Source organism: Trametes versicolor, assembly GCF_000271585.1.
Source record: "Trametes versicolor FP-101664 SS1 unplaced genomic scaffold TRAVEscaffold_1, whole genome shotgun sequence".
Classification (NCBI taxonomy): domain Eukaryota; kingdom Fungi; phylum Basidiomycota; class Agaricomycetes; order Polyporales; family Polyporaceae; genus Trametes; species Trametes versicolor.
Genome location: NW_007360321.1, coordinates 2,519,688 through 2,540,469, shown reverse-complemented (window position 1 = coordinate 2,540,469; position 20,782 = coordinate 2,519,688). Strand labels below are relative to the sequence as shown.

The 20,782-nt window shown below is 59.0% G+C and overlaps 8 protein-coding genes and 1 non-coding gene across 9 annotated transcripts; 4 read left to right on the top strand and 5 right to left on the bottom strand.

Moving 5' to 3' along the window:
• Positions 1-287: 287 nt before the first annotated feature.
• TRAVEDRAFT_33327 (uncharacterized protein) lies at positions 288-815 on the bottom strand (the record flags this gene model as incomplete). Its single annotated transcript, XM_008033792.1, has 3 exons — positions 288-357; positions 424-625; positions 686-815. The coding sequence occupies 3 exons, from the start codon at positions 813-815 to the stop codon at positions 288-290; spliced, it is 402 nt and encodes a 133-aa protein (XP_008031983.1).
• Positions 816-975: 160 nt separating this feature from the next.
• TRAVEDRAFT_t11 lies at positions 976-1,059 on the top strand. Its single transcript has one exon. It is a non-coding gene; the product is annotated as a tRNA-Lys (tRNA).
• Positions 1,060-1,305: 246 nt separating this feature from the next.
• On the bottom strand, positions 1,306-4,492 carry TRAVEDRAFT_158944 (catalase; the record flags this gene model as incomplete). The annotated part of the gene is made up of 11 exons (XM_008034773.1): positions 3,960-4,492; positions 3,849-3,900; positions 3,738-3,785; positions 3,636-3,680; positions 3,462-3,575; positions 3,186-3,402; positions 3,046-3,129; positions 2,857-2,973; positions 2,323-2,809; positions 1,616-2,274; positions 1,306-1,556 (listed from the first exon to the last, which is right to left on the bottom strand). The coding sequence occupies exons 1-11, from the start codon at positions 4,118-4,120 to the stop codon at positions 1,306-1,308; spliced, it is 2,235 nt and encodes a 744-aa protein (XP_008032964.1). The 5' UTR covers positions 4,121-4,492.
• A 1,903-nt stretch (positions 4,493-6,395) lies between these two features.
• On the bottom strand, positions 6,396-8,247 carry TRAVEDRAFT_158942 (uncharacterized protein). The gene is made up of 2 exons (XM_008034772.1): positions 7,296-8,247; positions 6,396-7,238 (listed from the first exon to the last, which is right to left on the bottom strand). The coding sequence occupies exons 1-2, from the start codon at positions 8,164-8,166 to the stop codon at positions 6,949-6,951; spliced, it is 1,161 nt and encodes a 386-aa protein (XP_008032963.1). The 5' UTR covers positions 8,167-8,247; the 3' UTR covers positions 6,396-6,948.
• Positions 8,248-10,220: 1,973 nt separating this feature from the next.
• TRAVEDRAFT_55448 (uncharacterized protein) lies at positions 10,221-11,765 on the top strand. The gene is made up of 5 exons (XM_008034194.1): positions 10,221-10,338; positions 10,481-10,552; positions 10,621-10,832; positions 10,923-11,169; positions 11,218-11,765. The coding sequence occupies exons 1-4, from the start codon at positions 10,299-10,301 to the stop codon at positions 11,133-11,135; spliced, it is 537 nt and encodes a 178-aa protein (XP_008032385.1). The 5' UTR covers positions 10,221-10,298; the 3' UTR covers positions 11,136-11,169; positions 11,218-11,765.
• Positions 11,766-12,175: 410 nt separating this feature from the next.
• Positions 12,176-14,869, top strand: TRAVEDRAFT_158939 (alpha/beta-hydrolase). Its single transcript, XM_008034771.1, has 13 exons — positions 12,176-12,579; positions 12,700-12,766; positions 12,834-12,946; positions 13,031-13,121; positions 13,215-13,288; positions 13,348-13,380; positions 13,442-13,535; positions 13,592-13,641; positions 13,695-13,773; positions 13,827-14,156; positions 14,220-14,255; positions 14,314-14,444; positions 14,515-14,869. The coding sequence occupies exons 1-13, from the start codon at positions 12,278-12,280 to the stop codon at positions 14,771-14,773; spliced, it is 1,659 nt and encodes a 552-aa protein (XP_008032962.1). The 5' UTR covers positions 12,176-12,277; the 3' UTR covers positions 14,774-14,869.
• Positions 14,870-15,099: 230 nt separating this feature from the next.
• On the bottom strand, positions 15,100-17,621 carry TRAVEDRAFT_139478 (Nramp-domain-containing protein). The gene is made up of 9 exons (XM_008034770.1): positions 17,467-17,621; positions 17,315-17,414; positions 17,228-17,264; positions 16,878-17,170; positions 16,695-16,821; positions 16,309-16,630; positions 16,140-16,252; positions 15,956-16,068; positions 15,100-15,863 (listed from the first exon to the last, which is right to left on the bottom strand). The coding sequence occupies exons 2-9, from the start codon at positions 17,360-17,362 to the stop codon at positions 15,291-15,293; spliced, it is 1,626 nt and encodes a 541-aa protein (XP_008032961.1). The 5' UTR covers positions 17,363-17,414; positions 17,467-17,621; the 3' UTR covers positions 15,100-15,290.
• A 295-nt stretch (positions 17,622-17,916) lies between these two features.
• Positions 17,917-19,132, top strand: TRAVEDRAFT_112093 (MED6-domain-containing protein; the record flags this gene model as incomplete). Its single annotated transcript, XM_008034769.1, has 5 exons — positions 17,917-17,985; positions 18,044-18,186; positions 18,247-18,338; positions 18,401-18,483; positions 18,536-19,132. 5 exons carry the CDS (start codon positions 17,917-17,919, stop codon positions 19,130-19,132), a joined length of 984 nt encoding a protein of 327 aa, XP_008032960.1.
• A 434-nt stretch (positions 19,133-19,566) lies between these two features.
• TRAVEDRAFT_33320 (Adaptor protein complex sigma subunit) lies at positions 19,567-20,485 on the bottom strand (the record flags this gene model as incomplete). The annotated part of the gene is made up of 5 exons (XM_008033791.1): positions 19,567-19,721; positions 19,801-19,876; positions 19,981-20,052; positions 20,130-20,404; positions 20,464-20,485. The coding sequence occupies 5 exons, from the start codon at positions 20,483-20,485 to the stop codon at positions 19,567-19,569; spliced, it is 600 nt and encodes a 199-aa protein (XP_008031982.1).
• Positions 20,486-20,782: the final 297 nt, after the last annotated feature.

The window sequence follows — 20,782 nt, the reverse complement described above, 5'->3', positions numbered from 1 at the left end:
CTCGTGGTGTAGACTATCGTGTAGCAGTATATCGGAGCTATGCCTAATGTATGTTGTATCTCGTACGTGTCGAGGGTCCTGCGCCTCCTGTCCGCTTCCAGTTCCGGCTTCGAGCTCGCCCTCGAAGCGAACTACATGGACTGGGCTAGCGGAGTCGACGGCCCGGTGGTCCTAGCTTATGGTGGATATACAGTAATCTAGCAAGGCATGGGCCAAATGTGTGGCGAGGGCGGTCGTCTGTGATGGTGTCCACCGGTGTCAGGCGATATGCGCAATCCCGAGTGACGCTAGTCGATAGTCCGGGGAGGTGGTGCGTTCGGGTCAAACACCCTCGGCGGGAAATTCTGCAGCGGTTCCCTATGCACACGCATCGCGTCTTAGCCTTCCGGGAGCGTAACGCCATAGCCAGCGGCGACCACTCACGTCCTCATGTCCCACACGTCCTCGCTACTCTTGCTCGCCCGCCTGCGCGCCCACCACTCCGCGCGGCGGCGGATCCACATGTCTCGCTTTTCCTCGGGATGCACGCCCTTGAGGCTCATGCAGAACTTGAACTCCTCGAGCTTCGGCGTGCATGTCGCCATCTCGCCGTACCGGTACAGCGACCGTGCCTGCGAGCTCATAACTATGCGTGCGGGTCAATAAACGCATGCAAGAAGGCCAAAGCTCGAGTTAGGGCACTCACCATTGCAGAGTAGGAAGTCATCGAAGAGCTTCATGCACCCGGGAACATCCTCGGGGGCGGGGTGAACTTTCCGGAGGTACTCTTCCTCCTGCTTGACAATCTCTGGGTTCAGTTTCTCCTCGGTAGCCATAGCCGGCACACAGTTCGTCTATGGTGTGAACCCAGCAAGCACTGTGGCGGGTTGGAGATGAGAGGAGTATTGAGCTCGGCGTGTCTCCGCGCATCGCGGGCCCGATATTGTTATTGATTGATGAACAGAATATCAGCGTAACAAATAAATATAAGTTATCGCCCGCCTAGCTCAATCGGATAGAGCGTCAGACTCTTACTAGCGGGTGATCTGAAGGCTGCGAGTTCGACCCTCGCGGTGGGCTAATCGTTTTCCCTGAGCTGGCTACCACGGACAGCATGGAGTCTTTGCTCGCGCAAGCGCAATTAATGGTTGCAGTAATATCTTGCTCAGTCTTGCGCGTTCCCCCGGCTGACATAGGAATATTGAGGCTAGTAGCGGCAACGAGGACAATAATGTTTTGCGATGCAATGCGAAGGTAAACTACAACATTTGTACTTGTACAATATGATACACAGACGAGCCTTTCAAGCGTTCTTCGTGAGAGTAATCAGAAAGCGACCTTCGCCACCAGACCATCCGACTCTCGCTCCCAGCAGCGATGCTTGCTCAGCTCGTACGCGAAGTTGGCAACAAAGCCCTTCTCTCCCTGCTTGATGGTAAGGGTGTCCGCGACCGCCGAGCCGACGTCGTATTTGCCGGCGGAGACGACACCGTACGAGGTGGTGACGGCGTCACTATTCTGGTCAGGAGCCAACTGAACGCCTGGAAGCTGTACAACTTCGCGGAGAAACGCGACGCCTGCCATATTATCGATAAGTATACCGTACTACTGATGATGTTTAGTTTGTGCGACTCACCCTCGCCAAGGGCACCGATGGCCTTGCAGTGACCGAAGGCCTCCCGTACCCAATGAATGGTACGACCGGACCCCGCGAGAGCCTGAGCATGCTTCGCGCCGCTGGGAATAATGATCGCGTCGAACATGGTGCTGCGCTGGCCTTCGTAGTGGTGGTCGGCGCTGTATCCCTTGCCGGAACCGACTTGCTCGCCGTCAGGATAGACAGAACCGCGCCGGGGGCCGATGATCCAGGTGGTTGCCGAGCCTGCCTTGAAGGCGGCACGAAGAGCTTCAACCTCGGCGAGTTTGAAGCCGTCGGCAAGGAGGATCGCAATCCTGCGGGACTTGATAGTCGGCTCCTTCGGGGCAAAAGCGAGCTGAGAGAGCCTCGACGAGGAGTAACCGTGGTTCGCGCGGGCGGGCTTGTCCGGCACCACACCCCCGACGTTGATGGCGACTTGTTTGGCAAGATCGAAATCGATGTTGTTCAGTAGCTTCGTATAGCTCTCGTACACGACAGGGTCGTCGCAGTGGCTGAGCTCGAAGGAGAGTGCCGACACCACATGCGCCTTCTCGTAGTCCTGCAGAGAGTTGTAGAACAGTTGTGCGTGATTGTAATGCTCTTGGAACTTAGGGCTGCGCAGGCGCTGCTTGATCGCCTGGATTTTCTGGGGGTACCTGCGGGAATGGTGAGTCACGGGTCAACGAGGTAACCAGTTTACGTACTCAGCGTATCCTCCCTCGGCGGGCGGAACCGGGGGCCCGACGGAGTGGCGGTTTGGCCAATAGTTCAGATCCTTGGTTATCTTGTGCTGCATGGCTCCGTCGCGATGGTGATTGAGTACAGGACACACCGGACGATTGATAGGTAGCTGCTGCCAGTTGATGCCTAGGCGCGAGAGCTGCGTGTCGAAGTAGGAGAAGTTGCGACCCTGAAGTAGAGGATCGTCGCTGAAGCCGATACCCGGGACGACATGCGCTGTACAGAACGCGACCTGCTCTGTCTCGGGGAAATACTCGTCGACGGTACGGTTGAGAACCATTTCGCCAATGATTTCCACAGGAACAAGCTCCTCTGGCCAAACCTTGGTAGCATCCAAGATATCGAAATCGAAGTCGTTCTCGCGGGCCTCGGGGATGACCTGAATGCCAAATTGCCACTTGGGGTAGGCGCCAGTAGAGATGGCTTCTTCGAGGTCCTTCCGGTGAAAGTCTGCAGGCAGTCAGCGACCGTACCAAGGACAGTAAAACATTACGAACCTGGATCCTGCCCAGCAATTTTCAAAGCCTCATCCCACATCAAACTGTGGACGCCGAGCTCAGGAAGCCAGTGGAACTTGACGAAGAAACGTTCCCCTCGTGCATTCAACAAAGTGACTGCCATACGAAAACACCCACGATTGAGTCAACCTTATTCAAACAAAGCATGATATGCGTAGAGCGACGTACACGTGTTCACCCCGAAACCTTGCATCATCCGGAGTGAGCGAGGGATTCCGCGATCAGACATAGCCCACAACGCCATATGCGCAGCTGGGAATTTGACATCTTGAGAATAGTAACTGAGGGTTGAGATTGCAGCGACGTACATTCGGGTTGAAGTCCAGCAAAATCCCAGAAGTTATTGTGGGCCGACTGGCCTGTAGGCACCTCGTTGTGTGGTTCCGGTTTCACGGCGTGAATGAGGTCGGGGAACTTGATAGCATCTTGGATGAAAAAGACAGGCATGTTGTTGCCAACCAAGTCCCAGTTACCCTCCTCCGTGTAGAACTTCGTGGCAAAGCCGCGGACGTCGCGTACAGTATCCTAGGTGCAACGATATAAGCACCTGTATGCTTTTTATGGTCTAAAACGATAGCACTCACGGCGCTCCCACGGGAACCTTGAACAGTGCTAAAGCGGACGAACGTGGACGTAATGCGAGACGCATCGGTCAATACGGGCGCCGAAGTGTACTTGGATGCTCTGGCATCGTAGACCTACATAGGTTGACGCCGCTAGTGAGCATATATAGCACTGCCGAGAAAGCAAAGACGCACCTTGAAGTATCCATGAGCAGCAACGCCGCGAGCGTGGACGACACGCTGGGACGACGGGTTAAGATAATCCTCTCGAGAGTGAAGTAAAATCCGACTATATACCTCCGGAATACGCTCATGGTCGAAGCGCATGATTTTCTCGCGGGAGATCTGAGGAGAAAAACGCGTTCAACATGCTGCATATATGCGCATGATTGAGACCCTGGTGCGTACCTGGTCTTCAAGAAGGGCCGGTCCGGGATGAGCACCATTGGAAGCTTGAAGCCTGGATAGTGCGAACGTGTGTGTCAGAAATGATAACGCGTAGGAGCAAGGCTTAAGTACCAATTGTCGGTGTCGGACACAAAGACACCATGGTCAGTGGTTAGGCCTTTCGTAGGCTTCTTGGATGGGTCGAAGGTAACGTTCTGGAGGTCGGCGACCTTGGCGGTTTGGCCGGTCGCGGACGTGAACGCCTCCTTGATGGCGCCGATGGTAGAGGACATGTTGTCGAGCAGGGGGGGATTTGAGTAATGTAGACGCGAGACATGGCGAATGAGCGGTATATATAGCAAGGGCGGGGCCGAGAGACAGCAGAGGACGGAGGAGAGAAGCCACCCAGAGTCGACGTCACTGCTCGATCACTCTGACGAAGTATATGCCCGATTTAGAAGGCAAGTTCGTTCGCGACCCGTCGATGACCCACTTGTCGCGGCCACTCTGATTCACCCCGCCTTCCATCGTAGCTCGCATCATTTGCGCTCCTCCCTATTGGCTGCCGTGCGTCATCCTCAACCCGGCGCGTCCGCGGAGTTCTTCGCGCCACGAGCACAGCTGCAAGATTAACCAGAGCGCTCTTTAGACTGCGAGGCGCGTTCCTAGAGGACCGGGAGGACAGGGTCGTAAGATGCAGGGCAACAACACCGTGGCCAGCGCGCAAGTTGAGTAGCAAGCTCAAGTGTAACCTGAGTCCAGTTAGTACATCCTAGTAAGATTGAGCGCAATTGCTCACCTTTAGCCCCGGCTGCAATATGTGTATGGAGGAAAGAAACGCCGGCCGGAGAGTCTATACGTACAGGATGACGACCAGCACCAAACGCCTGCATCCTGCAGAAACCACGATGGATCATGGCAGGACGGCATCGCGCGGCTTTGTATTACTCCCATCACGTGCTCTGGAGTACCACGGCGTGACCGTGTTCGCAAAACCATCCGATACGGCTTGCTCTCGGAACGCTACTTATTGCAAATGTCAATTCAAGGGACCACGTACGTCTACACATCGGATTTCCTCTGAGCCTGAGCACCGCAGACCCGGCTTCGGAATCAGTTGAAGGCGACTAGCGAAACATCCGAGGAGTTCCCCATACCCATCCCAGGAATAATCAGACCTTGAACGAGGAGGACGGAAGAAAAAGTCAAGCCGTCTATAGCAGGAGAAGATGGTACAGTCGAGCTGCAGGCGTGCATTCGAAACCCGCTAGGCTTCTGCGCGACGTGCATTTCCTGCATGGAAGCGAAGAGTCAATCTGACTTCGTGGATCGAATCGAATAGAAGTGCAGGGGTGCGGTTACACCGTGACGCGACGACACGACCAGGGTGGGACATTCTTCCCCAGCGTACCTTAGCCTACTAATTGACATTGACCACAAGTGATAGTCTCGCTGCAGTACTCGGAGCTTTTCGAGCGAACAACATCGCGTGCGCTGAGACCCACGCAAGACATACTGTGGATACAGACTGGATTTTTCTCAACCTCCTTCGGAAGACGTCCCCACGGAGAAGACCGCATCCTGCCACCTCCGTCACACCACACCCACGGAGAAACCTGCCACAGCACGCCACGAACGCGCAGAAGCCCGTCCACCCAAGCGTGTTCCCCAAACGTACGACGTGCGGTGGCAGCCCCCATACACCCCATAAACCGAAGACCAAAGCAGCGAAGCCTGTCAAAGCACACTACACGCCCGCCTCGAGGCGGCGGAGCCTACGCACTGGGCCCGCCAGCCCACCGCGCGCCGCGCCGCGCCCACAACGCGAGTCGATCCCAGAACACGCACCGGCGATCAGCCCGGGTGCATTATAACCTGGCAGTGCCGCGCAAGCACGCTCGCCGCCCACTACGGTGGCAGAGAGCCGGCGTGCTATCACGGATCCGCGCCCGTGCACCGTATGGTGCCCGGCTCCGGCGTCCGTCCGCGTTCGCAGGGCCGTGGCGGCTGGACCATGCGCGTCGCCGGGCGCTTCCGGGCCCGCCCACATGGACCCACAGGTCGCGCGCCGCGAGTGGGATCGCGCAGCGGTGGGCCCATTCGGAGACGTATTATGGCAGTCCGATGAGGGGTAAGACATGGGGGATAGGTCTGATGTAGCGGATGGGGCGGACGTACGATTTAGTGAACTCGACAGTAGATATGTTGTAATCGCGACTCAGAACGCCGTCGAAGCCCGGCGATACGAGCTTCTGGTTACTGGGCGCGGCCGAGGTGATGTGCAAGGCGTCCTGCGAGAGATTATGTTAGGACGTGGAGTGCAATGCGCGCGGATCAACGGAGGGGAAGTTCGGCTCACCGTCGTCGCCGTTCCTGTCGATCCATGGTGTGTGCGCCAGTGGGTGGTCTGGGGCGAAGTTACCCGGCGCAGCACCCCGCCCATGGCCAAATGGAGCTTCGAACTTCGAAGGTCGACCCTCCGCGCACATCTGCGCGCATTGAACGGTCCAAAAATTCTGCAGCACAGGTCTATATTCATGTCTGCGTAGTAACAATATAAATAACTCGGGACAATTTCCAAATCGTGTGAACGTAAGAGATCGTACGAGGTAGTCGAAACCATCGCTATCGGCGAGTACGGACGGGAAGTATACATTTATAATAACGAGCGACGTATACAAGACAGGACTAACGGGGGAGGAGGGTACGTATGAGAGTAGATAGAGCGAGGATAAAAAATCGAGCGAGGAACAACACGACGACGCCATATGAGGGGGGGTGCATAGGGGGTACCACACAATCAATCAAGAAGCTCGAAAGAAAGGCAGAGCGGATGGGGGACATTCGACAGCGCTTGTACACCTAGCAACGGGACATGGAAGGAACTGAGACCCAGGCGGGATACACAAACGCGTGCCGAGCATCATCGTCGTCGCGATGTAGAGCATACCAGAGCCAAACGAGGTTGGGAACATGAACGGAATCTCTACACCGCTAGACGGACGTGATTGTTGCCTAGCGCTACAGAGAATAATAAGCATCGGAAGAAAAATAAGATAGGCACCAAAAATGTACGTACGCAAACCGTAGGAAGCGAAACAATCAGAGGCGAACATGTCGTTTACTTGACGTCGTCGCACTCGCAGCCCTTCTCCTTGCCCTTGCCGACCCAGCTACGGCCGCACTGCTCGCACCAGGAGCGATGGCCGCCGTCAACGCCGATAGAGTGGCCGGAGCTCGACGTGAGGGACGCGACCGACTCGGTGCGGTGGATGGAAACCATGTGCCGCGTGAGATCGTGCTTCCGGCTGAACGAGCGGCCGCAAGACTTGTGGTGACAGGCGTAGGGCTTAAGGCGGTTGGGGTCATGGGTCTGGATGTGCGTCTTAAGGTTGTAGGCGCGAGCGAAGGCTAGGAGAGGTAGCTTAGCAACCGGTAACATCAGAACGATAGCGCGTGATTATTTACCTCGGGGGCACGTAGGGCACTGGTACTTCCTCTTCGGGTCCTCGTGCATGTCGATCTTCGTCCGTTGCGCGGCGAGGGAGGGGTGCGACACGCCGGACAACTGCGGCGAGACACTGGAGTTCGAGCGGGAGTGCTGCTGGTGAACCATCCGCGCACCGGTGTACTTGTTGATCTGCACCTGCGCCTGCGGATAGTAGTCGGACGCAGCAGAAGTACCGAGCCGGACCTGCTGCGGCTGCGCAGGCTCGTAGTCTGAAAAGGAACCGCGGGGGGAGGAGTAGGGGGGAGAGTACTGCGAGATGTTGGGCACGCTGCCGGGCGAGCTACGGATGGAGGGGGAAGACGGGAGGGCCCCGAAGGAGTTGGGGTCCTCGGGCATGCCCATGCGCTGGAAGTCCATGTCGAGTTGCTCTTGGGTGAGGGAGTAGACGCTCGAGGGGTAGTTGTTCGTGGGAGACTGGGCCTGGGCGTTGAAGTTGTAGTAGCTTTCAGAACGGCTGGAGATACTGTCGTTGTAGACAGAATCATAACCCGACACCGACTCAGACGAGACGGTGAAGGAGGAGGGAGGACCGAAGACAGGCGTAGCCGGGCGATAGAAGGAAAAATCGGCGGTGTCGACAGGGAGGAGACTCAGCTCTGCGTCGAAGGCCGCGAGGGAGTTGTCGAGCTCGAGTTCGAACTGGTCAGGGTGAGGGGCGACGACGTCTAAGCCGGCTTGGCTGTAGCTGAAGAAGTCGAAGGACTGCTTCTGGTTCTCGCCGCTGTCGAGTGCTATGGTAGGGGGGGCTGCGGATTCAACCTTGTGGTAGGCGGCAGGCTCGAAGGCAGCGGACTGGGGATAGAACTGGGCGAAAGTTGGGTCGGACATGGCAAGAAAGAGGGATGTTTATAACTGCGGAGGGGGCGTATATGAAGGCAGGCGGAGGGAGGCAGCGAGAGGCAGGGAGGGAGATGGTGGAGAGGAAAAGGGAGGAGTGCTGCGGAAAAGGCACACGTCGCCTTCGTTCCCACCCCGCCAATGCTGTGCCGTCTCTTGCCGAGGCCCTGCCGCTCCTCCTAACCAATACAGTTTCCTTTCCGGGCCCGCTCGCCAACGCGGCATCCGTACCCCATCCCTGCGGTCTCCCTCCACCACCATGTTTGCTACTGCATGCGCTGATTCCATCGCCAGTGCCCCAGGAAATGCAACTCAATCCTGCCCAACCACCCCCGGCCCATTGGCACTCGGTCGGAGCACCCTCCGGAGTGACGCAAACCAACAATGCTATCAGCCCGGCGGGGCCGCCCTGGACTGGCGGTGACTCACCGAGAGACGCTGGATCCACTCTGCCCTCCCCCGTGAGCGTGACAGGCCGCGCCAGAGTTTGAGGGTTCTATCAGGCGAGCGGTCCGCCGTCTGGGAGCGGAGAGAGAGCGAGATCGTGCGCCCGATGGGCCATGGGGGGAGCATCAGCTCGTAGCTTGCCTTTGCCTGTTCTCCGCGAATCATACCAAATCACCGCCATCAGCTTCTCTGCCAGACGGTGCGCTCCCAATCAAGGTGCCGCGCCTTGCGCCCACCGTCGCCCGTCCTCCCTCCTCCTCCAGCCCAGCCCGCTGGCACAGCCCCCGCCGCGCCGGTCGCCCGCGAGTTGCCCGTTTCGGCCGCCCAAACGCTCTCTCCCGCCCCGCCTCCACCCTTCCCTCGCTGCTTTAGCCTTAATTGTGATCGTTGTCCCCCATCCCAGATTTCTCTATCGCCCTCATCAACTTACTAATCCCTCCCCCTCCCTTACCAAACCTGCGTTCCCCAAAGCTCCGCGACTGATCGGAATATTGTCTTCGTCTCTCAATCCGCCCTCTCCATTTACCTTGAACCTATTTTCCACAAGCTACGGCCCAAACCGTGCACGGGCACCATGGCGGTTATGTCGCACCCCTCTGCGTCCGTCGTGTTTCGGAATCACGTTGCACTCGCACGCCTCTTACGGCTATGTCTGGGGCCCCCCACCGCCCGCTTCACTCTTCCGAGCAACAGGGGTTCACCGGCTTCTTCGCGTCGACCCAAGGGAGGATCATACCCAGCTTGGTCACGGAGCTCATCCCCGAAGCCAAGCACGCATGCCCGGAAACACACCCGCGCACACCCGTACGCGTCGTTTGTGCTCGCCCCTGCCAATATTGTAGCCGCATGCCGCTACGCATGTTGTCCGGATGCTGCGCTCCTGCTGCACGGCACAGCTGCTGCCTCGATCTGTCCTCCATCAAGCCGGACAGCCTTCACCGCGGATCCTTTACTGATCTCATTCCTATCTCGTGCGCAGGGGATATACCGATCACAACTCCATCGCCATCTGTCAAAATACTCTGAGGTATCTCCAAGGGACCCGCCCTGGTCCACGCTTGTGACGATACCTCCATCACGTTGCATACAGAATACCAGTCCGATGGGTGCGCACCATCATCTCCTGAACTTCTCTTCTGGCGCAACTCACCGATGAAGCAAACGATACCTCGTGCAGCTGACCGGTCGTCTAGATCTCCCGGAGGCCAGCTGCAATGCACTTCGCGATGTGGCACAGAGCTTATTGCTACCACACAGCGGATGCAATGTCGGCCCTGTGGCCAATTCTGTCAGGGCGCAGCGGCGGCTGCGGCCCCCATTCCTTGATGGCGGGCGACGTCGCCCCCCGGCAATCTAGGACGATCAATATCGACGTCGACGTCGGCCGGCTTCCTCTTCCCTGCTAGCGTGCCCGCAAGCGGGCTCCGGACTCCGCGTCCCCCACTCCGCAGCGTTCTCTTCGACGTCTTGCGGTCAAGCCATGCTGCAGCTGCGCCCGCACCAGCCGCAGCGCGCAGTTTAGCACTCTTATATGTACGTTCCTCGACCTCGGGGAGACTGCGGAATTAATCGGACGCCCCGTCCCTCTCGCTCTCTTTGTTCTGGATGCAGCCAGCCCCCGACGCACCCCATTGGGCCCACTACGCATGAGAACAAAGAGCTCAGAAGACACGTAGATGGTGATGGTCTGCTCTCCGCATCACTGCCGTTACGTAGGTAAGTGACAATGCAGGAATCCGCCGACCATAAAATTCCCAGCTACGACCCACTCGAGATGCGGAGATTTCTATCGCCCTTCTCGTCGGCGGTAGCGACGTCGAATTCGGCGTGCTCGGAACCTAACAAGATGCACCCGCAGTTCGGAAAGTTCATCACATGCGTTATACGAAGCGTGCGGTGCGCCCCGACAGTCATCGCCTGGATCGTTCAGGTAAGAATTAGCGCATTGCTCCCATCCACTCGAAATCACGGATATGTCGTCTGCTTCTCGTGCCACAGGAAGGCTGGGCCCCATTGTCCAACGTAAGTGCCAGAGTATGCACACGGACCCTTGGCCGCTTGGAGCCGGAATCTGTCAAGAAACCGTTCGAGACGCTCTGCAGTCAGATGGGCGCGAACGGGCGCACACGGGGCCAACGCCAGGGCGTCAGGGGTATTGCAGCCCGGGGAAGCCAACAACAAGCATGGTCCGTGTGCGTACACCTCGCCGGGTGAGCATTTCTGCATCCGCCTTCTGTCGTTCGCAAGTTGTTGTACCGTCAAAGAAGGTAGGAACGAATGCTGATACGCTTGATTTGTAGCCTCCCTTGTTCGGCGACGGGACACTTTGCGTTGGACAGCTCGTTTCCATGGAGTCCTACTGCTGGAAGAAGGGTGCTAGTATCCGGGAATCCCGCACGAAGCGGACTCTCCCACCGACGTCAGTGGCCCGACATTGCAGCCAGCGCGTCACCATGCCACCACCACATGGCCGCTGGGTGGGAGGTGTGCGGCTGCGGCAAGGCGGCCAATAGAGAAGACGAGCAATGGAATGGGTGCGGCACGCGCGTACGTACACCCTCGAGCCTCGCGGGAATCGCGCTGAGCCGTGTGCAGAGCGAGAGGACCACATTCGTTTGGCTCCGTCCGAGACGCATCGGACCCTCCGAGCTGGCCGGGACGTGGGGTTTCCGGAAGAGCCCCTGACGTGGCATCGGGCGGACCGAGTGCAACGAAGCTTCAGGAACGGGAGTGTTTGGGCGTGCTATGCAACATCATTGCAGCCCCAGCTCCACGGGCCTCGATGGACAGAGTTCAGAGTGCCGCGCTGCCGTCGCTTGGCTCGGGGTCGGCGCTGGGTAGAACAGTAATGAGTGTGAAACACACGCAATGTGCAGCTCATCGGCGTCGCGAAGCCATAGCGGGCCCTCACATGAGCTGTGGCTGAACAGAATCCGATGCGGGGCGGCACGAGGCGATGGGCCACGGCTCTATCTTCCCCCATTGAAGCAACTGGAGAGTATCCGGGCGGGGAAAGGCCGCCAGCGTCGCGCGCTGGGTGTGATCTGGCTCGAAGGGCGCGTGGCGCGGGATACTTTGTGTGGTGAGAAGCCGGGTGCGAAAGGCCGCTGGGTTGAAGTCGGTGCTGTTTGGGCAGCTGCGGGGGGGAATCGAGCACTGCATGTCAAAGCCGGCGGCGGGCGCTGCGCACGGGACGGAGTCGAGTCAGTGTAGGGCCCGTGGGCCGTCGGAAGCGCAAGCTGGCAACGGAGGCTGATGGCTCAGCGGACATAGAGGGGATGCGTGATCATCGCGCGGGCGGTGGGAATACAGAATATATCAGAACGGGAGTAGAACGCGGATACTCTGGACTGAGCTGGGCTACACGTTCATGTTAGTGTTACTGTACACTATACTTAGCGGGACTAGCACAGAGTGGTGATCGATCGGGCGCTGGAATAGGCAGGGCCCATCAGCAGCATAGCCATCACAGCTGTGTGATGGACAGACCCCGCCCTTGCCCCCGCCAACTCTAAGTTCGATTTCGTCCACCGCCAGCATCCAAGTCCGCTCCGACCTCTGCTGCGCCCACGCGCACGCATATCTCCCAGGGCGCCCTCTACATTCTACTGTACCTTCTTTCTTTATTCTTCTCACCCGTTCAGACCCCGCCGCCATGGCCACCAGGCTCCGCGCGCCCACTTGGGCTCCCCTTGTGGCCATCCTCGCGGCCGCCGCTGCCCAGGTTCTTGCCGGACAGGTTCCTGTGTACAACGGCGTGATTGGGGGACAGGCGGACCCCTCCACACGCGCACTGCTTCATGGCGCTGTTTTGGCCGCTACCGACGGCAACACCACTGCTGTCAACACCACCCCCGGAAAGCTTCGCATCGTCGAGAATAGCGGGGTCTGCGAGACCACTCCCGGGGTCTCCCAGGCCTCTGGGTACGGCGACCTCACCGCCAACCAGAGCCTTTGGTAAGCATCTCTATCTGCGCGCATCAAGCTAATTTTTATATGCCACATCCGCATGCGCGTATCTTTCTTCTCCATTGTGCTGACAAGGCGTGGCCTTCCCGCTCGCTTCTCGTGATCTAGGTTCTGGTTCTTCGAGGCCCGGAACAACTCAGACTCAGCGCCTCTGACAATATGGCTCAATGGCGGAGTGCGTATCACCCTCGGTAGCTGGACCCTGACGCTGTGGGAAGCACTAACCCAACTTCCTCCGACAGCCGGGCAGCTCGTCCATGATTGGGTTGTTCCAGGAGAACGGACCGTGTAGGATTACCAACGACAGCTCTGCCGTCACGCTCAACCCTTACTCGTGGAACAACGTCTCCAACATGTGCGCGCAGACTCCACCCGACATCGGGGGTCGCCCTCTGCCCTCACGTCCGATGAAACGTTGACACCACCCCTTCTTTCTCAGGTTGTACCTCGACCAGCCTGTGGGCACAGGGTTTTCCCATGGCGAGACGAAGGTCGGCACTTCTATACAGGCGGCAGAAGACGTTTGGAAGGTGTGCATCCGTTCCAAGTCCGCATGCCCCTCGAGTTCCTCCCGGAGCAATGAGCCACCGCCCCGCACGTGCTGACGCGCCCCCGAACTTTAGTTCCTCCAGATGTTCTTTGCCGATGACAAGTTCTCCAAGTACAAGAAAGCGGAATTTGCTCTCTGGACAGAGTCGTGCGCAGGGTCTCCCCGTGATCATCAGCGCACAGCCCCTCTGACCAGATGTGATATAGCTATGGAGGCCACTATGGCCCTACAATTGCTGCGTAAGCTTGATTAATTCGTGTGCTCTCCGGGAGCGGAACATCTGAATCCCCCGCTCAATAGTTACATTTTGGACCAAAATGCGGGCATCGCCAACGGCACTGTTAACGGCACCGCCATCAACCTTCAATATCTAGGCATTGGCGACGGTCTCACCGTACGTTATTTGTCGGCGAAAATACCTAGCGGCTGACACACTGCTGTGTTCTATAGGATCCTCTCGCGCAGTACCCCGGATACCTGTCCTATGCGGCCTCGAACCCGTAAGTCTGGAGGTAGGTACGGAGAAATCTCGCCGCTCATCTTATCCCTACAGCTACCATCCGTTGGTCTCCAATGACACCATACAACGAGCTACTCTATCCTGGAACAGTACAGGCGGGTGCAAGGACCAGGTATGTATCGAACCTCCACTACCATCGGTCAATACCTCACCAAGCCTACCTAGATCACCAAGTGCAACGATGGAGGCACCGACGACGTCTGCTCGAACGCGCAGCAGTTTTGCAACGCCGAAATCTTGTCGGCCGTACTTGGCCCCCACGACCCGTATTACATTCTGAGCGGTGTCGTGGATCTCTACCCGCCGGATATCACGAAGTACCTCACGAACACGTCGCTGATGAAGACGATCGGCGCCGAGTCCACATGGGTGATGAGCAGCGACGACATCTATTTCAACTTTGCGGACACCGGAGACTGGATGCGTACCTCGCGGCCTTTGCTCGAGAAGGTCATCGACGCCGGCGTGCGAACTGTTATCTACGACGGCGACGCGGTACGCCTTCTCTGTTGGTTATGTTATGTGGTATGACCTACTTTGACTAATCCCCGGTCGCAGGATTATATTCTGAACTTCCACGGCGTGGAGGCCATGGTACGCGTAGTGCGAAAATCACGGCCGACCTCAGCTCGCTGACCACACCGTGTCACAGGTCGACGCCCTGCAGACGAAATTCACCGCCGACTACGCCAAGCAAGAGTTCGCCAACTTCACCGTCAACAACGAAGTGAGCGGCCTCTACAAGAACGCGGGCACGTTCTCCTACGTCCGCATATTCGGCGCGTGAGTACCCCGCTTAGCACACCACCACCATATTCGCACCCCACGAGCGATGCTGACGGCTCGCGTGCAGCGGCCACGAGGTCCCGGCGTACACCCACGGCTCGCTTCCCGTCGGCGCGGCGGCCTTCCAGATGTTCGCGCAGATCATGGGCAACAACTCGCTTTCAGCCGGCGCGGTGCAGACCACCGCCACGACCGGCGGAGCCTCTGGCACTGGCAGTTCTGCGGCCGATCCGACTGCGACGCAGCCCAATGCTGCGCTTCTGACCTCGGGCTCGCTCTGGACGATGCTTGCCGCGATGCTCGTCGCAGCGGTCAGCCCTGTCTAACAATGCCACAATGTTGTACTACTATATACCCTGGACGCTTCGTCGATATCTCCGTACTTGTAACTCGTCGCAACGAATGTGGACATTACTATCTACTCATGACAAGAACACGGCTTGGTGCGGTTCGGATGGGGAAGCTGGGCCTCGGGGCACATGCTCGGCGCGCGGAGAACCAAATGCACAGCGCCCACATGGCTCCTTGACAGGGCGTCTGGCACCGGGCAGACCGCAGTCGACCCAGGTGTGCAGACATCGGGACCAATCCGGTGTTCAACCTATGCCGCCCCCTACGAGCTCGATCGAAGAGCCCTCTTCCTCGGTCGCACCGCGCGTAAGTTTCAATTTGTGGATGCGGATCATTGTTTAGCTCTGTGAGGCACAGCAAGGTCCGAGTCGGAGAGATAAATTATGCATGCGTCCGTCTCCCATCTTCTTCGGAACTTCCACCGCCGCTGAACAGACGAGTCACGACGACGTCTACGTAGAGCGCTAGCGGGTATGCAGTAGGACGGGCCCCTCATCCCGCCTTGCCCAGCGCGAGCATCACGATCGCGTACACGTTCGCGGCGAGGATGATGAGGAAGATGACGGTCGAAATCGCGGTCACGGCCCAGTGGTTCGCGAACGAGATGTACCCGTCCTCGTCGAGCGCCGACACCGACGCGTCCTCCGCCACGTCCTGTGTCCGCTGCGCCCCGACCTCCTTTTCCGTCACCGCCACCGCGCCCGCCTTCTCGTCGTCCAGGGAGCACGGAAGCGCGTCCTCTTCTGGCGTATGCGGAATCTCCTCGATGCGATCCGAGGACCCGTCTGACAGAAGAAGCTCGGGCTGTGTCTGCGTGCCCGTCGTGCCTAGCGACAGCTCGTCGGCGGCGGGGGTTCGTACGTCCGGTAATGGACGGCGCACGGACATCACCGCTTTTGATGAGGTGAGGAGGATGAGAGGTGCGGCGACGAATGGGAGCACTATCGCGAGCGCGACCTGCGACGCGACCAGCAGCGTGTCGATGCCCCGTTTTCCGACAGCTATCGCGACGACGACGGAGGGGATCAGCCCGATGAGCCGGGTGATAATGCGCCGGAGGAACGGCTGGACAACATGACGTGCGGAGGGAGCAATGTACATTCAGCACCCGGTCCAGGTTTGGTCCGAGGGGCGGACGCAGTAGGAGGCGGACTCACCGACACGCGCCATTCGATGAAGCCCTCGGAGACAATCTGGCCTGCAAGTGTGGCTGTAATGCTTGCCGTTTGGCCTGCGCAGAGCAGTGCGAGTGCGAAAATGAATGCCGCGGCTAGGGGACGTGATTCGATCAGTCAAAAAGCCGGATGCAATGGTGCAGAAGACGCAGCGAGAGGACCTTACCTGTTCCAATGTGCGCCTTGATCAGATCGTGCGCGTCGAAGAGGCCGGCAGGGGGCGTGGATGCTGATGAGCCATCTTTGTCGAAGAAGACCGCCGCAGCAATGACGAGGATGCTATGGGGAGATAGTCAGGTCATTTGGGCTACTCGGAGCGCGGGGAGGGAGCGTACGCGGAATTTATTGGCACAGCAACAGCCAACAGGCTCACAATCACATCTACGAGGCCGTGGGACAGATGTGCGCGAACAAAGCTGAGCTCGTTATTACGACGGTCATACTTGTCGCGATAGTCTCGCGACGCTGCGATACGTTCGGCGCGAGAGATGGTGAAGATGGATGAGAACCAGGTCCGGACTTTGGTCCTCAGGTCGGTGGGGGCGGCGGACACGGGGGTTGGAAGTACCGGCGCTGGGGCAATACGGTCCTGCGTGGCAAGGTACGACCCGAGGAACAGGGCGTGCGGCATTACGGTAGCACCCAGGATCCCGACAGCTAGAAGGGAAGGACAATGAGCTATTCAAAAACTGAAACTCGAGAAGCTGAGAAGTTCACTGACCAGTGTACAGGGCATCAGGCTGTGTCTGGAATAAACCGCTATCGGGGATGAACCCCAAAAACGTCTGTCCCCAATTTGGGCCCACTCTTGCGAGGAGCACGAGGAAACAGATAAAGACAGCAGCAACCTGCAGTGCAGACGTTCGTCAATGTCGACTGGCGATTGCTCTGTAGTCGCACTCACTAGCGCTATAACGGTGTATTCGAAGATCTTTACAGGGCGACCTTGACCACGGGAAGGATCCCCGAGAATCAAGAAAATCAACACGTCGGAGGCAGTAATGAGAACCGCCGCCCAAAGGGGAATTGACGGGAATATCAGGCAAAGACCTATGGCGGACCCGAGCAGTTCCGCCAGGTCAGTGCTCACTATCGCCACCTCGGAGAGCACGTAGAGTGGGTATAGGACGCCATAGCGAATAAGGCGCTTATGTTTAGGGCGGTCGTAGAGAAGAAGGCGACAGTGCGAGGCCAAATCTGGACAGGGCATTAGCGTTACGCCAATGGTGGGATGCGTCCCGATATACTGCGCACCTCGACCAGTAACGCAGCCTAGCTTGAAGGCTAGAGACTGGGTCCGGACGTCAGACTGGGCTGGGACCCGGTCGAGTGGGTATTCACCTGGAGAACCATCGCACCAAGTCCGGCCATGAGCACGACAAATAGCATCGGCCTGTAGCCAAACAGGGAGCCGGCCTGGAGATCGACGCTCCAGTTACCTCTGCGCGCTATATCAGCACATGGACGCGTTTAGCGATGGACGGTGCGCTCACGGATCGAAGTAGGCGACGGAGCAGATGATGCCCACGCCTACGTGTTTCGATACATGGCGAAAGACAGTGCGCCAGCTACGCGTGAGACGAGCACGCCAGGAGAGCGCGTCGGGTGCGGGTGCGCCATAGACGGCGGCGCGCTCTGGGTGGGCGAGGAGGGACATCGGGCGGGGCGGGGAATAGCGTGTGCATGGCGGCTTGGGGCGGTACTTGAAGAGGAGAGGACCGGGGATGTGGTATGGACGAGGGATTGGGACGGGCGGATATTTGAGAACGGGTTGCTTGCTATGGCGAACCCGGCTGGGCGTACTGGGAAAGTTGCCGTCACTGTGAGACGCGCCGCCAGTCCCGCGCGCCCTCCCGCCAATCGCGTCTTAGCCACTCCGCCGGCTCTGTCTCCTACCACCACCTCCTCCTCGACCGCACTCCTCCAAGCACCCCAAGCACATCATGGACGTCGACCTCCATCCGCCTGACGACTACAGCCACCGCTTTTTCATCTGGCACGAGTGGATACTGGTCCGTTCGTCCCAGGCCGTCTTGCGCCTACCCGACTTATTCACACCGGGTCTCGCAGGCACATGGCCCGCTCACTGCGGAGAACGCGTTCGACTATTTCACCACATCAATGTTCTACGACAAGCAGAGCAATAACCAGGTCCTGCGGATGCAGACCATGCACACCGGCCTCCCGCTCGTCAATGAAGCGGAGGAACTCAGGTAAGAAGCGGCCTTCCCCCGTCCCGTGCTGCGGCCCTCATGCGTCATGTCGGTTCTCAGACGCTTCACCGGCATCGAGTTTGCTCTCGTGCATGCCGAGCCGCCCTCGCTGTTTATAATACACAAGCGAGAGCGTCTCTCACCCCACGAAGGTGAGTCGCCAGGTGAGTCGCCCTCTCCCACCCCCACCGTTCTGAGACCATCGGCGCTGCAGTCCGCCCCCTCGCTGTCTACTTTATTCTCAACCACCGCATCTACCAATCACCGGACGTGTACACCTTGATTTCCAACAGGCTCGTACGTCCACGCGATTCGGCCGAATGTTCGATTCGCCTCACCTCCTGTCCAGCTCACCTCGCTGCATTCGCTCCAAAAATCCCTCGACACCTTGCGCTCTCATAGGCCCACGTACACGCCCCGCACAGGCTTTGTGTGGCCGATCGTGGAACCGCCCGCGACTGACGCCGCGGCGAGCAAGAAGCGTGCCGCTGCCGAGGGTGAGCCCGTGCCTGCCGCAGAAGTACCCGAGGATCTCTCGTCGGAGCGTGGGCTCCCCGCGGGTCCCGCCGATGCGAAGCGGCAGCAGAACAACATGCTGCTCTTCAACGCCATGCGTACGACGGCCTTTCACGCGCATGAATCCTTCCAGCTTCCTGCGGCTCCATCTGAGGAATCCGTCCCGGAAACGCCTGCTACTGCCACTGCAGGACGGTCTTCTATGACACCGGCACCCGTTCCGAGGGGCACGACTCCGAAGGGCCCTTCCAACGCACCTACGCCTCAAGAACCGCCTGCCAGAGGTCCGCCCGGTGGCGGGAAGAAGAAAAAGAAGAGTAAGTTGTGCAGGCAGGTCACCATTCATTCCGGATCTGATTCGTGTGCTTTACCAAGGGACGTTGACCCTGCTAACGCCTGCGCCGTGACTGTCCCGCGTGCACTTTCATGAGCCCCTTGCCTATGGCAGCCTGGTAAGAACGATGCGGACTCGGAGCGCCGCGCCCCCCTACCCACTCCTATTTCACGTTAACGACCAGCTCCGTGCCGTACGAGGCGTGTGTGCCATTCTTAACATATCCTGCATGTACACGGTATCGAAGACGAGCACCATCACATCACCAGTACACCCCCATGTCTACAGACAATCTGCCGGTTCACCGGTAGGCGCACATACGCACACGGTTCCCTTGCCAAGGTATTACCACGCACTACCGACGCTGCTCCAGTTCCATGCCTTGGATTTGGCCCCGCCATACCCTTATCGGGCGTGTACGGTGCCCCGGACTCGGAGCCAGGCACTCGAGCACACAGCGCGCGCCCCCGGGCTCGTCTCGCCCGCTCGACCCGGTCTGTATTATATCCCACGTCCGAGCCGCTGGGCCACTAGCGTGCACCGACGCCCGTGAGCCTGCCCGCGAGCCAGCCCAGCGGCGTCTGCAGGGCACCGGCACTGCGCGACCCGACAGTCCCGCCGCCCCCGAGGGAAAGCGGGTTCGCGGAGGCGAAGGACTCCTTGCGTGCGCGCGCGGCTTCTTGCACTGCGGGGCGCGTTAGAAGTGCGAGCGTGGGTACTACGTAGTGGAGAAGTGCGGGGAAGGACAGGGGAAGGACACTTGCCTGCGCGGTCGATCTCGCTCACGTTCGTCTCGAGTACGAGACCGCCTTGTATGATTTCGGAGAGGATGTGGTGCGCCTGCGGGCGGGTATGTATGAGCGCGATCACAACTAGCCACAGCGTGGTGGCTCGCTAGACCGCAGAAAGCGGCCTCCTGGCCCATGGCAAGTGGCTGGACGTACCTCGTCAAAATGGAAGACCAAATCGAGCTCGCACACGTTCTCGAACGCACTGTCCAGGGACTCCACGAAGACCTGCCCCCGCGGCCCGTTCAGCATCCAACTCTGGCGCATGCGATCACACCACCCAGAAAGACCGCAACGCAGCGCACCTGTATGAGATCGAGGATGCCGAGCTCGCTCTCCGCGACGTCGACGACGAACACGAAGTGCAGCGTCGCGTAGCTGCGGTACACGACGCGCAGCTTCTCGCCCGGGGCGCCGCCCTTGGGCGTGAGGAACGGCTCGAGCTCGGGCGCGTCGAGGAAGTTGCAGAGCCCGGGCTGGCGCGAGGACACGAGCGCGTAGATGCGCTCGACGAGGGTCTGCGCGGAGTGCTCGATCGGCGAGTAGAACTTCGTCAGCCGGGGCACGCCCGAGGTGTTGACTGCGGGCGGGCGTGAGCGTGAGCAGCGGGACGGGGGTGGGAGGGGTGGGCGCGCGCACAGATGAGTACCGCGTGTATCATGGTGTCGTGTTACATCAAGTATGTGCGGTTTGTTGGATGGGGTTGCTCCGTCGAGGAGCACTGTGTCGGTGTCGGGGAGAGAGCGCAAGGACTCGCGCGCCTGCACAATTCGTTCTGGCACAGGGCGCTCCGGATCGAAGAGACGCCCATCTGCCCTGGATGGCGAGCATGATGTCTACCCGGAGTCACTGGAAAACTGGCGCAGACCTTCGATACCTCCGACCTGGCCATGACAATGACCAACAGGTTCGAAGAAGACACAGCAGTACATTGAAGTGGCAGATAGATGTATACGTC